Here is a 15,416-nt window from a genome sequence, read left to right as displayed (position 1 = left end):
TACTTCTCATGTTTGCACATAAGTCCAAAAATCTCACCATATACAACCTTGAAGCAGGACAGTCCCACAATATTCCTTTTCCTGTCTCTTGTTTTTATTCAATACCCCCTTCTTCTTGAATATCCACCTACCTGAGAAGACACTGGAACAGTTACCTGGGCAGCTAACAAGCTGAGCATGCTGGGAGGAGTGGCATTTTCTGTTGTAGGGGCTCAAGCACCCAGTGGCCACTTTGCAAATCAGCATTTCCTGTCGGGCCTGTGGATCCACCCTTGAAGTTTTGTTTCAGGATGAACTGAGCCCATGTAGAGGTCTCTAGCACTGCCCCAGAGATTGTAAACTTGGAACGTGGGGAGGCTTGAGCCTACAGGATGTGTGCTGAACCAGTACTTTTTGGCTTAGAATTTTTCTGTTGTTTTTTTTTTTAAATCAAGCAGTGTAATTTCTGTTTTTCATGCCTAATAATGGAAATAAGCACCCTGCCTGGACTTCATCTCTGGCCCACTGATGGGTGGAAAGGCAGTTGCATTTCTGGCAGTGGTGGCTGTGACAGACAGGGACTGGTGTCTTCCGTGATTGTGCACTGGTGCTGCTTGTCCTGCTCTTCTGCATCTGTACCTTCTATCTGCTCTAGTGATCCTACAATGGAGTATTTTTCTTTTTCTTTCTGATAGTACCTTGCTGTTTTCATCACAGTAGCTTTTCAGTATAATTTCACACCAGAGATTGTGACATCCCATGCCTTGCTTTTGTTTTTCAGAATTGCTTTTGCTTTTCTAGCTTTCTTCTCATTCAAAATGACATTTAAGAGATCTTTAATTCTGTGAGATATACTTTTTTAATTTTCATTGAGATGACATTAAAACAGTATAGCAGTTTTGTATGTTTGGCAATTTTCACTATATTTTTTCTTCTTGTCAAACAACAGCAGATATCTTTTTTTGTGATATCCTCTGTGATCTACTTTTTGAGAATACTGTAGTTTTCAATGTAGAGGTCTGTAACTTCCTTAGATTGATTCTTAGATATGTTGCTTTTATTAAATCATGAAAGTATTATTTCACTAATATCTCTCTCAGTGATTTTGCTATTTGTGTACAGCAGTCATACTGATTTTTGAGTGTTGTTGACTTTGTATCCAGCTACACTAATGGATTGGGGGTTGATCCTGGAAATCATTTGGTGGAGTTTTTGAGATAATCTATATAGATTATCAAGTCATCAAAAATTTATATTTTAATTTCTTCCTTTTGTATCTTTATTTCTTTTAGTTCCTTCTCATGACTAATTGTTTCCAGCTATATTGAATGAAAGTGGTGAGAGTGGACTTCCTGGTCCTACTAATTTTAGATCGAAAGCTTTCCACTTTTCCCTGTTTAGCTTGAGGTTAGCTATTGATTGGTCATAGATGATTTTTGTCAAACTGATGCCAAGTGCATCTATCCCAATGTTCTGTAGGGTTTCTATCATGCATGGGTGTTGGACTTTGTCAAATCTTTTCTTGCATCTTTGGAGATGATCATATGGTTTTGACATTTTTTTTAAGTGAATACATTTTTTTATTTGTTTATGTAGAATGATTCCCACACCTCTATGATGAACTAATATGGTACATAAACTTCTTGATGATTTGTGGCATTCTATTTTTAAGTATCATTTGAGGTCGTTTTTTTGTGTGTGTATTTTAGGGAAGGGTCTCCAGGGTGTTCACGGTCTCACTACTAGATCAGACTCTAGTAATCTGCCTATTTACAGCCTCCCAAGAGCTGGGATTACAGGTGCACACTGCCATGCCCAGTCTCAACTGCCATCTCAGCGCATCCTGGGGGTGGTGCCAGGACGGCAGACCTGGAGGGCAAATCCCCAGCCCCTGAGCCTGCTTACAGGTGCTTTAATCTGCTGAGTTATTTGACTGGCCCTGAGGTTTTTTGTATATATGTTTATCAGGGAGATTGGCCCATAGTTCTATTTCCTGGGACCTTCTCTGGGTGTAATATCAAGGAAATAGGAAGTAGGGTGAGTGAAGCAGGAATGGAAGGAAGAGGGCAAAAAGGATACAAAAAAAAAAAAGGATAAAATGGAAACAGCTATTTAAATGAAGTAAGGAAGAGTACTTAAGGGAGGAGAGGGATTTTTGGGGGAGAAGAGGACCCTGTACTAAATTAAATAATAATAATACAAAGTATAGAAATAAAGATATGAAAAGAAGAAAGAAAGAAAGATATGGAAGAAAAATTTTAAATGTCCATACAGAGCAAAAAAATTGAAGAAACAGAGTGTGCTTGACTTAGAGTTTGGAGAACTTGATGGATTCTAGTTGGTTTGCAATTTACAAATTGATTTTTATTAAAAATATTTGTTTAAAATATAAATTGGATGTAGTAGCCTATGTCTATAATACCTTGCACTCATGAAGTTGAGGCAGAAGGATTGCTGGGAGTTCAAAGACAGCCTGGACTCTGTAGTGAGTTCAAGGTCATTCAGAACTGCATAATGAGACTTCTCTCAGAAAACTAAGAATAAATAACAGATGCATAAATCTTCATTAGAGACATGCAGAGCAATTTTTCAACAAAAGTCTGTAGAAGAAATCCTGCCTGGTGCTTTCTGCTCCTATACATATGCAGAGTTATAAGCAAAACAGGGTTATTTTTTCCCTCACTACTTTTAGATTTTTCTTCTGACATTACATATTCTTTCATTTTCTTTTTGTCTCTCTGAATCAGTCATTATAAGAGCTTTAGCACCTTGAAGAAAGTCACGAAAATTCATGAAAATCTGGAAGTAGCGTTTCCAAATTGTAGACATCGAAAACCCAGTCTACTTCCATTGATGACTGAGTGTGTTCTGATGTATGTTCTTCTAAAGGCATGCATTAGATATACATGAGAATTTTGCCTACATATTCATGTGTAGAACAACTCAAAATAATCAGAGATTCTTAGAGAACAGCAAGAGGTCTTTTGCACAAATGACACATCTTATTTATCTTTTCCTTTTTTTTGCTGTACTGGAAATTGAATCCAAAGCATTGCACTGAACTACATTGTCAGCTCATTTTTCATTGTCTCATTGTGAGAAGCTGTCTATTCTGTGCTGCCTAGGCTGGGCTTGGAGTTGTGAGCTTCCTGACCACCCAGAGTGCCTGGCTGACCAGCATAGAGTCCCCAGTTTCTCTGTGTCTGTCTGTCTGTCTGTCTGTCTGTCTGTCTGTCTGTCTCTCTGCATGGAGATTTTACCTGAAGCCTCAGAGGTGTCAGAAATCCATTTATGCTTCCAGGCCTTCAAAAAATATCTTTTGATACAACGTCTCACTTAATTTCTCAGACTGACCTTCAGTTTTTTTTTTAACTTTAGCTTGTTCAGTAGCTAGGATTATAGGCGTGGACAATGCAATCTATAACCTTGTTATGGAGCATGTAATAGCATATCAGCAATGGCTTTCTGGAAATGTGTTTAGTGGGATAGATCACCAGACATGAAAATCACTATTTTTAAAAGCATTCAGTGATTTTTAAAGTCTATCCAGAGTCATGATTATTTTTCCTAAGGTCTTTTCATCACTCCAAGAAAAAGTCAACATCCACTAATGTTTAACTTCCATGTATCCTCCCCATCCCATGGAAACTCTATTTTGCGTCCTTTCAGCTGGGCCTCACTAATATGCTGGACAGTGTGAACTTCAGTGTAGGAGCCCAAGGTCTGTAGAAGTAGATTTTAAGCATGCACTTGAATGTGTATCAGTTATCTTGAGACCAAGCTAGTGTACAGCATTTTCCTGGGATACAGGCCCTCTTAACACTAGGGATGTAGCTGAAACTCATTCTGCCTAGAAGTGCTCCTCCTTTAGAAATACTTAGCAACTCCATTCAGGAAGCATGAGATGGAGAAGTGGTTAGGAGGAAAAGACCCTGACTTGGGCAAAACAAGGTGGTGGTCTTGTGTGCTTGTTAATGTCATGGCCACATGACTAGACTGAAGGACTCATCATTTCTCGATGATGTGGATAGAAACTAAGGAACTAAAGATACGCAGAGTGCTTCACTCCCTGGGGTCCCAGTTGGTTCCATGGGATCCTCCAATTTACAGGTAACACTGTGTCCTTGGAGCAGTTCTAGACTCTTGTGTGAAATAAGATAAATGCCAGAATGGACTTTCATTGATGAAACTGTTTCTAGATTTTCTTTTGGCCTTAATCATGGTGTGTTCTTAAGTACTGCAAGTAGGCATAGTTGCCTAGAAGACAAGGTCTGAGGAGCCCTGGAAGCTGAGCAGAAGGCTTTCCTAGCTCAGAACCCCAGCAACTTCTCCGGCAGTGAGCAAGGCCACAGAGGGGCAGCTCCTCACTGGGTGCTGTGGCTTGGCCCCCAACAAGTGGCCACTCCTTTGTCTTGCATCTATACAGAGAATTCCCTGGATCTTGAGTGACAAGGTGACTGTCCTGACAGGAATGTTTGGCATGGGGCATACAGAACATGATACACGGCCGAACTCTCAACTGGCAGTAGAAAAACATATCAGAAAAAAATGCACATAGTATAAGTTTAATTATAAAATGTCAGAATATACACACAGCTGAAGCACGAGGGGGACAGTCATGTATGGTAAAATCATAAAAGCAAGAAAGAAGCATAAAATTCAGGAAAGTGATTATTTCTAGCACAAAAAGCACACTGGTCAGCAGCACACGAAGATCAAAAATAATTGCAAACAGTCCTTTCTCAACAGGTTTATTTAGTTTACAAGTGTTCATTTTATTATTTTATACTACATATTTATGCTATATATTGTTTGAGAAAGCATCTCACTATTCAGCTCAGGCTGGCTTTGAACTTGCCACATACCCCAGGTTGGCCTTGGACTCATAGCAATCCTCCCACCTCAGCCTCTGGAGAGCTGGGATTACAGGTGGGTGTACTGTGCCTGGCTAGATGTTTCTACAAACAGGAAGGAGATCAAGAGGTGAGCGGAGGGGGGTGGAAGTGGAGGAGGGAAGGGGATGAAGGAGGGAATGAAGATGTGCTATGTGCACACGCAAGCTCCACACAAGGACTGGAAATGTATTGTACCACACACATGTGCAGATGAACGAGTAACAAAAGGTAGTTGTGCTTTACAACATAAAGTGGGTGCATTTCCTAGAAGTGGGGTTAGCTCAGAACTTCCCAACCAGTGTGGTGGGGCGAGATCCTGCCCAGCTCGGGCAGTCAGGAGGGCCGAGACCCCTGGGGAAGCCGCCCTGTCCCCGCCCTCCTACAGTGTGCGAGGACTGATGTTTCTCTGCTGTGACTTGGAAGTGCTGTGTTACCCTTGATGTTCTGACAGTGGCACACAGGCTGTCACTATGCTGAGCTCTTCTACACAGCTTTCACATTTAGTTCAACTTTTCAAGTTCCAAATAACATTCTATAATTACAGAATAAAAATTGTCTGTTGTCCTTGTTTGGTTCATAATGAGAAGGAAAAGATGTACATCTGCACACGCATACTTACGCACACACATAATCCCATAATCTCACGCTTTTATTTTCAGTGTCTCACAGCGGGTCAGCAGGACCTGCCTTCAGTACGGCCTAGGCTACCTCTCGCAAGGTTGCTGCTGCAGCCTGCACTGTGAAGGCTGCAATGGAAATCTGTCTCTTCACTTCTGCCCAGGCCTTGGAAGAGTCTGCTTTGCTTTTAATATCAAAGAGAGCATCATAGATTCCTGGGAAGGACTCCCCCGCGTACTTGTTGTGACTGCTTGGAGCATAGATGATGTGCCTGTTAATACAATAGTTTCCCATTAGTTAGATGTGTGAATAATAAACCAGAGGAAATCCAGAGCATTGTCATCCTGGGAGGCACAGTGGAACTTCCCAGCTCAATAATCTCCAAAAGCTCATGAAGGCTCTTATATTGCACTTTTAGATTGAAAAATAATTCAAACAATGACAGTTAAAGCTGTTTCCCTAGTGTGATCATGCTTGGTGTTAAAGGTCTCGCTAGATAGTTTGGACCCATATAGTGACCTTCCTGTTTTCAGCCTTCACAGTGCTGGGATTACAGGTGTGCATCGCCACACCCAGACTCAGAGGCCGGCTCAGCGCTGGGGGGGGGCAGGCCAGTGTGGCACATGGTGCAGGGATTGAACCCTGGTCCCTGTGCTTGCCTAAGCAGGTGCTTAATCTGCTGAGCTATCTTGCTGGCCCTTAAAATTTTTTCTTTTGTAATCAGAGATAAAAACAATATGCTAGAAAGAAATATATGTGTAGATCATATTATATTACATAAATATATATTTATCATAATTTTTAGTTTTAAATTTTCTATTTGTGTGAAGGAAATCAATTATGGTATATTTTCCACAGTGCAAAAACATTTTTAAATGATGCTACCACCAAGAGTTTGTTTCATTTTTCTTACCTATAGAAAGGCCTGTCTGGTAACCCTAAAGGATCAATGAATGCTCGTTCCAGAAACATCAGTTGATCATTCATAATTCTCAATAACATTGGGCTAAAAAATAAATATAATGATTATAACTTCATGTAAACTTATGTACTACTCATTCAAAATAAGTTATGGAATTCAGCATACTAACTCCGTATAATTAGTGAAGAGCAATCACTGAACTAAAGGACTACATTTAATCATTAACCAGATCAGACTTTTACGTCAGTATTCGTAACAGCCCTTGGCCGTCACCTACTGTCCCTAAGGCTTACAGAATGCATTCTTTTTATTCTTCAGAACAATTCTCTAAGCTGAGCAGGGTAATAGCTTCACTTAATGAACAGCTAAGGCCAAGTTCATAATCAACCTACCCACCTTCACAGATGTAAAGTTTTAGAGTAAAATAGGCAGTAAATATTCTTCTTTTAATTGCACTATGTTGACAAAAGTAAAATAAGAAATAACTAAAGATCTCAGAGTTTAGATTTGAGCTCCATATGTTCTTTCTCTTTCTTTTAAGACAGCTTGTCAGGTAATATTCCAGGCTGGCCTTGCCTCCGGGCCCCTTCTCAGGCCTTTCAAGTAAACTATTTCAACAAGTGTTATTTAGCATCATGTACCTGACTTTGTAGTGGTATGAAAGAGGCCCAGACTGTCTGCTAACAGCTCATACAAACAAAACAGAATACTGAAAGAAAGATAATTTCAGGAAGGAGCTATAGGCTTCTGAATCAAATTCACGAAGTACTGCTACATGAGAAGTAGCCATATGCTACCTACATGGGAATGCACCCACGCATGTGTGCGTGCACACACATGCACGCACGCACACACACACACACACACACACACACACCCCGTTCCGTTCCCTGCCTCTGATCCTCTCTTCTCTCCTCCCCCCATTTCTCTGCCTCTATCTCTTCTGTCTCCTTGGGTTTTTAATTTTGTGGCTGCCACTTAAAAACTCTCATATGTTCCTTGAGTGGAGCAGAGTTCAATTTAAAGTAAAGCAAGATGTAAATGCTCACATAGGAGGGCGGACCCTCCCCAAGAGGTACTTCCTCCTTTTCTCGGTTTCAGGCAGCCACAGGTGCCTGGGTGTGGTGGCACCTCTGCCCTCCTCTCCAGGCCTGGCTGCTGGGCTCCAGCCTCTGCTGGCCTGTTGGGCCATCGGAGTGCAGCGCGCTGGCCACAGATCTGGCTGGGCCACAACTGTCATCCTGGCAAGCTGTGCCTGGCCGAGCTCTACCCGGCTGCCAAGGGAGCCTGGGTACTCTTTGGAGATCTGGGCATCTATGGTTACCATAGCAACTACAGACCAGTGAAAGCTTGGAGCAGGCTGACACCTCCTTAGTATTGTCATATTTTCTTTCTATCTTGAAATTATGTTCAAATGATGGTTTATATTTATGACCTCATACATAATCAAGCCTAAATATTTATCACTTCCAAAATTTAAGGCTTCACAATATTTAGTATTCTGGATCAGGCAGGTGGGGGCACAAATAAGGACAGGGCAGTGCTACCTCGGTTCACAAACTTCATATTTTGCACAATTCTGATCACAAACTGAATGTGACAACAACACAATCAAAATCAATGTTTAGGTTCAACATTGACTTCATCAGGAAATTTGATTCCATTTTCATTCAGTCGGTTTGCAATCAGACTCTGCAAATAATTAAGTTTGTGAACCGAAGCACCAGTGTAATTCCATTGGGAAGTGATAGCTTCAACAGCTACGCTCTGGGAACAAGGAACTCAAGGCGTGAGGTTTAGACAGGGAAAGAGCAAGAAAGAACAGTGCGAGCGGCCGGGCTCCTGCAGCAGAGAGCACTCGCTCCAGGAGGCGGGCGCTGGCCGCGTCCCTCGGCAGTGAGCAGGCGTGCGGGTCCGGACAGCACAGCTCCTGAGAATGCAGAACGGGGTCTGGGGAGGCGCAGCTGCCTCGTGCAGGCTGCACCAGTGAAGAGCAAGGCAGAAATTATGTCTATTACAGTAATTACGTCTATTACATATATAAATAAATGCAGAACATACTTGCTTTTTTTTAAGTCTTGAAGTCGCTTGCTGAACTGAGAAGCTATTTTTGTAAAATTATTTACTGCAGAAAACAGCGAATCTGAAATAGAAATTGGGATCAATAAAAACGAAGAACATTATTTCTAAAATTATCTTTTTTTGTTTTAAAAATCAGAATAGAGAAGTCATATTCTTTAGTATTTTATTTTATTTTTAGGGCAGGGTCTACAGGGCGTTCAGGGTCTCACTACTAGATCAGGCTCGTAGTGATCCGTCTGTTTACAGCTTCTCAAGAGCTGGGATTACAGGTGCGTGCCACCACGCCCAGTCTCAATTGCCATCTCAGTGCGCCCTGGGGGCGGGGTCGGCAAGGCAGGCCCAGGGATTGAACCCCCGGCCCCTGTGCTTGCTTGCAGGCACTTTAATCCGCTGAGATATTTGGCCGGCCCTTTCTTTAGTGTTTTATAAAGCTGTAATATTTTGTATATTTTAATATATTAGCATTATGAAATGGAAAATATATTGATGGGCATAAAATATTTGGTCACACAGAATGGTGGTAAACAATAAATGGCTTAATGTACATTCTTGCATTTTAGAAGTTAATGGGAGCAAATATCACATTTTGAAAGAGGAAGTATAACGTACCAAATGATACACTGTACGTTTCCATTTCCTGTGGATATTTCATGGAAATGTTGTAGATTTTGTCAGCATATTTTTTCAAAACTACAGCATAATCTTGACAGTTGAATGGCAGCACTGGGGACTCGGCCAGTTCAAATACCAGCCCTCCGCGAACCTGGGCTACAGCGAGGTGATACTTAAATGTCGGATCATAAAATTTTTCCACCAACTCATAAGTTTCATAGACACTGTGATATAGTGGGTAGTTGCTGAATTTGCTTGTTTCCTGCAAAAGAACCACACATGCAGCTTTCATGAGGTAGTTTATCACAAAATGGATGGCACTGGATTTACTAGTATTAGTGGTAAGAATGTATGATCAATGATGAATAAAGAAAAAAACACTTGAATATATCAATAAGCTACTTAGTAAAGAGCTGATATTACAGAAGTTTAATATGTTCCAGGCTTGTACCAAGTAAATTATAGATCTATACAATATAAGCAATATTATTAAAACACTATTTTGGAAAGACCTAACTGACCTAACTAACCAGTGGTATGTTCAGTGCCATGGGCCTGTAATCCTAGCACTCTGGGAAGCTGATGCAGGAGGATGCCAAGTCTGAACGCAGTTTTCACAATGACTCTGTTTATGTACCTCAACCCAAAGGCCATGGATTTGATACCCAAATACCACACATGCACGCACGCACACACACACACGCACCCACGTGCACCTGCACACATACAAACAAAAAAATTGAGAAATTGTGGAAATAGCTTAGAAGTCTGAAAAACTTCAAATGTTACATTTGAGTAACAATAATTTTAAGAAGCCAGAGAACTGTCGGCTGTGAGGAAGGAAGCACTAGATAATACGGTATAGGAAAGTACCCCGAATGGTTTCATATCAGAAATTCTGTGCGGCAGTGAACCGCCAAGCAGCAGGGTCTGAAGCAGCCTGAGCAGTTAGGGTTCAGTAGTGCACCCAAGCTCACTGGGGAGAGAAGGGAGGCTCACACAGAACCGAGGAAGACCAGCAGCACACATGAAGGTCCGAGAACTTCAGCTGTGTGCTGCTGGTTTGTGTTCTGTATCATTTTTTTAAAATAAAGATCATTTATTGTCTCATTAAAATATCACAGACTGGCTTTCCAATCCAGAAGCTTGTTTCTGTGGCTGGATTAACTCTTGGATCTTACTCATCTGGCTGCTGAATTGTTTCCTTTTCAGAAACATAGATACCATCTAGTTTAGATACCATCTATGTCAGAAAATTTTTCTGATATCCTTGTTTTGTTTTTTTTTTTTGTGGTACCACGGATTGAACTCAGGACCTTGCACTTACCAGGCAAGCACTTACACCACTGAGCTATATCCCCGGCCCTACCCTTTTTGACTGTTGTGGCTTGCGGAATCAAAGCAGCTGGATGTGAACCAAGCTCAATGTCACTTCCTTCAAGGATTAGCTTGTCTTTCTTGGCTTGAGATACTGAGCAAGGAACACCTCACGTGAACTTGGCAAATATATTTTTCACCCAAGAAATTCCGGATTTTGTGGAGGACCACCTGAGCAGCGCTCCGAGTGACTGTCTCCATTTTGACTGAGCCAGACCCTATTTCCTTGTATTGTTATGCACAGAGCTGGCCAGGACTTCTGTTTATCCTTCAATTGGCCTTAAGCAATGTGTACTGGTCTAGCTGAGGTGCTGGTGATAGTCTTCGAAGGTGGCGCGTGTTTCCCAGGTAACCTACACCTGCTGTTCTTTAATGTGAGCCAGGTTGAGACAGGACCTTAGAGCTAATGCTCCGCACAGCCAGCTGGGATGGAGCCTCAAGATAGAGGCTGTGACTTCCTGGGACTTGAAAGGCTACACCAAAGCTGAAGCACCAGACTTACCAAAACATTAGGTACTATAGAATGCAGATTACTTTCTCTGCATATCCTCTCTGCTTATTGTAGAGGAAAATGTAGGCCACCCACCTAGCTCAGCTCACAATGGTCACCTACTTCCCACAGTTCTCAGTCAATCCTCAAGCCACTCCCCCACTGAATAAAACCGGGTGAGGCCCTGGGTCAGTCTCTTGGTTCCAGAAAGCCATCTTCATGGCTGGACTTAGAGCCCCTTGACTCCCCGATGATTGAAGATATAATTTAGTGTCTTTATTTTTGTCGTGGGTTGCATTGTAAGTGGTAGATTGGAATCAATTTGATGGGATTCCAATAACGTAACTTTGGGATTACAAATAGTGGCTTCTTGGACCTAGAGGAGGACCTGGAAGTGTCTCCTACAGGATTTCAACAAGAGACTCATTCTCCTGAATAATGACATTGATGGGGAAGTAAGCACACACAGTCCTCGTCTTGTAAGGGAAGCCTGGCGTGACCCTCTTGGTCCTGTTCTGCACATGGCTACAGATCGTGGTAGAGTACCTCTGGGGCTCTTCACAATAACTGTGCGTCCTTTCAGAGTGATGTCAACATTTTCTGGAATGTTGACAGTCTGATTACTAAGAATGGTCTTCATTCTTGTGGGGGATGTGGCAGTAAGAACTGTAATTATTTTTTATTTTAATGTATTTAGGACAGGGTCTGTGGTGTCTACAGGATCTCACTATGTAGATCAGACTCTTAGTGATCCACCTGTGTTCAGCCTCCCAAGAGGAGGGATTACAGGTGCATGGTCACCATGCCCAATCTCAAAGGTAGTCTCAGTGCGCCCTGGGGGCAGGGCTGGCACAGCATGCCCAGGTATCGAACCCAGGCCGCTGTGCTCTGCCTAAGCACGCACTTTAGTCCACTGAGCTATCTGATCAGCCCTCCTGTAATCATTTTTCAATTTCTCAATTTTTTAACAAATACAAAAGAACACTTTATACAGTGGTATGTTTTTTCTTAAACTTTAAAAAAATTTTTTTTTTATTTATGTACTTGATACAGGGTCTTCCTACATAGCTCAGACTCATAGTGATCCTCCTGTCTCAGCCTCCCCAGTGCTGGGATTACAGGTGTGCACCGCCACACCCAGTTCCGGTGACTGGCTCGGTGGGCCTGGGGCTGGACTGGCACAGCATGCAATATTGGGGATCAAACCTGGGTCTATGTACTTGTCAGGCAGGTGCTTAGACCACTGAGCTACCTCTTCTTCCTTATGCAGTAGTACGCTGAAAAGACACGTTCTAGAATTAGTCAGCCAGGTTTGAAGCCAGGATTCAGGACATATTACCAAGATTTTGTGGTAGTCCCTTAAATCTATCTATCTTTCTTTTTCTTCCTTTCCTTTCCTTTCCTTTCCTTTCCTTTCCTTTCCTTTCCTTTCCTTTCCTTTCCTTTCCTTTCCTTCTTTCCTTTCCTTCCTCCCTTCCTTCCTGTATTTAGTACAGGGTCTACAGGGTCAGGACATATTACCAAGATTTTGTGGTAGTCCCTTAAATCTATCTATCTTTCTTTTTCTTCCTTTCCTTCTTTCCTTTCCTTTCCTTTCCTTTCCTTTCCTTTCCTTTCCTTTCCTTTCCTTTCCTTTCCTTTCCTTTCCTTCTTTCCTTTGCTTTGCTTTGCTTTGCTTTGCTTTGCTTTGCTTTGCTTTGCTTTGCTTTGCTTTCCTTTCCTTTCCTTTCCTTTCCTTTCCTTTCCTTTCCTTTCCTTTCCTTCCTCCCTTCCTTCCTGTATTTAGTACAGGGTCTACAGGGTCTCACTATGTAGATCGGACTCATAGTGATCCTCCTGTTTTCATCCTCCTAAGCACGGGGATTACTTTCCTACACCACCATGCCCCATCTCAATCTCTATCTCAGAGTGCCCCAGGGGGTGGGGCCAGCATGGCATGCTGGAGATCGAACCCTAGTCCTTGTGCTCTGCCTAAGCCTTGAACTTTCTTTGTTGTCAATTTCTCATTAGGAAAATGTAGGTAGTATTAATATCCATTCTATAATTGGCCCACATAATCCTGCCTAATGTCCCATCCCCAGAGCAGGAGATTAAAGATTTCCTGTCTAAGAAGAACAGCTGATCCAAAGAAAGACCTCAGATGCTTAGTATTGGTTGTAAATTCTCAGTTTCTTTTGGGATTGTGGACTCTGGAAATTGGCAAAGAGCTCAGTCTCATTCCCCTATTGCACGTGCATTGGTGTCAAAGCCTTGAGTCCCACAGCCCTTCTTAACACAAAATAACATTAAGAAGTAGTATAAATTGTTTAAAAACACAGAAAAACAAAAACATGGAGGTGGGTAGGGATAAACAAACAAACAAACAAACAAACAAAAACCACCCCAAAGCTGCAAGACTGCATTTCATGATTAGAAATCAGGTGTGTGGAGCACTAAAGTAAGAAACCACTGTTTTCAGTTATAAGCTTGTATAGAGCTATGGGAGATTTTCTAAACTATGTGTTTATGTTATTTTGATGAGCATGAAAACTAAAACCACCAAGAGGAACACACCAAAAAAATCCCATCACTTTTCAGTGTTTCCTGTGTTTTATTTCAGTTGCTTAAATATGTGAATATTTTAATGAGCCATCACAAGAGGTAAATGTGCAAATATTTTTGTCCTGACGTGGTTTGATTCTGGGTGATAACAGTTAAAAACGATTCCTGATTTCTAGCTTAAGTGACTGAGTGAAGTAGTGTTAGCAGGTAACTCAAAAATAATATAAAGAAGTTGGAGAGAGGAATGTTGGTGGCCAGTGGTATTTGGATAGGATGCCTAAGATGCCATCCACAGGAACTATTACTGAACTAGACTCACTCAATTTTTTTTTTTTTTTTTTTTCAGTACCAGGGATTGAACTCAGGACCCTGTGCTTGCCTGGCAGGCGCTTATTCTGCTGAGCTGTCTTTCCAGCCCTTAGACTCACCCAATTTTTGGTATACCGTGCTCTGCCTGAAGCAATTCCAAGTCTTTGGAAGAACACTTCAAAATCATTGCCAGATCCCAACTTGCTAATCCTTAAGGGATAAAAAACCAGAATTATTTCAGAGTAAGTTTTTCATCAAGTAAAGGTTAAAGAGCTCACAAAATATTCACTCTTCTATTCGCTGTGGAGTGACTGTTATATGTCATATTTTAAAGAATAGTCCTGAAAGTAGGAAATGTTTTCCTTCAGATTATGAATTTATCATCTGTAGAGGACAGATTCTATATCTATCATCTATATCATCTGTCTTTTTTGTACATTAAAAAGTGAAAAGAAAGAGACTTCTTTCAAATAATTTAGGACCAGTGAGATAGCTCAGATGACTAAGTGCCTCTTAGGCAAGTTCAGGGACCAGGGTTCGATCCTTGGCACCACATGCCACAGCAGCCCCACCCCTGGATGCACTGAGCTAGCCACAGAGTCCTGTGTGGTGGGGCATGCCTGTAGTTCCAGGGCTGCGGAGGCTGAAAGCAGGAGCATCGCTGTGAGTCTGAGCTGTGTAGTGAGATCCTGTACCAAAAACATAAATAAGTAAATAAATATTTAGAAGTAAATTCTGTTAAATCAAATTATTGATGCTACTGATAACTATATTTGCAAACTGCTGAGATACTTGTGTATCCTCTTTCACTGACATGATGCTCATATTTTATTCAAAGGACCAAAATATTTTAACTCTATATTAAGAAAAAGAGAACCACCATAGAGTGATGATGCAGCAGAAATATAAGGGGAATTATCTTTTTACTTTTTTTTTTTGGTGGAACTGGGGATTAAACTCAGGCCCTGAGCATGCCAGGCAAGTGCTTATTCTACTGAGCTTTCTCTCTCCCTGGCCCCTTATAAGGGGAATTATCCCTGCTATAAGTTTTTTTCTTAAGTACACAAAGGATGATCAAAGAATTCAGTATATGTTTAAGTAAAACTCATGACTGTAAAAGACACTGTCACTAACATGCCTCAGAATAGCCTTCCTCCCTCAGAACATCCTTGTCCCATTATCCAATCATTCTTGTCCCTTTCTGAAGCAGCTGTGAAGCCCCGTTCCCAGAATGCATTTCCGAGATGGGACAAAAATAGAGCACATACTGCTGCCAAGTGTCATGCAGCGGAAAGGCTGGCTCTTCCTACGTTAGTGTGTCCTCACCCACCTAATGCACCAGGCGCCTTCTAGCTCCGCCTGAAGGTCGTGAAAGGGAAGCATTTTCAACTGACTTGGACATCAAGACAACTCTAGCAGTGCAAGTAGAGACACTCACGAAAGAGGGTTCCCAGGGCTGCGTCAGAGGGCGGCAATGACGACGTACAAGCGGGTTGGCCCCAAGGTGGGATATTCATGGCAGAGATTCATGGCTGTGTGTTATTTACAGGGGTAACTATTTATTTATTTATTTATTTATTTATTTATTTAT

At 41.7% G+C, this 15,416-nt stretch overlaps 1 protein-coding gene across 1 annotated transcript in view; it reads right to left on the bottom strand.

The window, feature by feature from the left end:
• Positions 1-4,850: 4,850 nt before the first annotated feature.
• The window catches only part of Folh1b (folate hydrolase 1B), a 70,923-nt gene continuing 60,357 nt past the window's right edge, over positions 4,851-15,416 (bottom strand). The window contains exons 17-21 of the mRNA XM_023707699.1: positions 13,945-14,057; positions 9,106-9,370; positions 8,476-8,557; positions 6,406-6,498; positions 4,851-5,763 (exon numbers count right to left, since the gene is read on the bottom strand). Coding sequence (XP_023563467.1) covers positions 5,574-5,763; positions 6,406-6,498; positions 8,476-8,557; positions 9,106-9,370; positions 13,945-14,057 — 743 coding nt within the window. The 3' untranslated portion in view covers positions 4,851-5,573. The remainder of the gene's footprint in view (positions 5,764-6,405; positions 6,499-8,475; positions 8,558-9,105; positions 9,371-13,944; positions 14,058-15,416) is intronic.

This window comes from Octodon degus, unplaced genomic scaffold (genome assembly GCF_000260255.1).
Source record: "Octodon degus isolate 3935 unplaced genomic scaffold, OctDeg1.0 scaffold00306, whole genome shotgun sequence".
NCBI classification, from domain to species: Eukaryota; Metazoa; Chordata; class Mammalia; order Rodentia; family Octodontidae; genus Octodon; species Octodon degus.
Note: the sequence above shows the minus strand (reverse complement) of the source record. Positions and strands in the feature narration are given on the sequence as shown.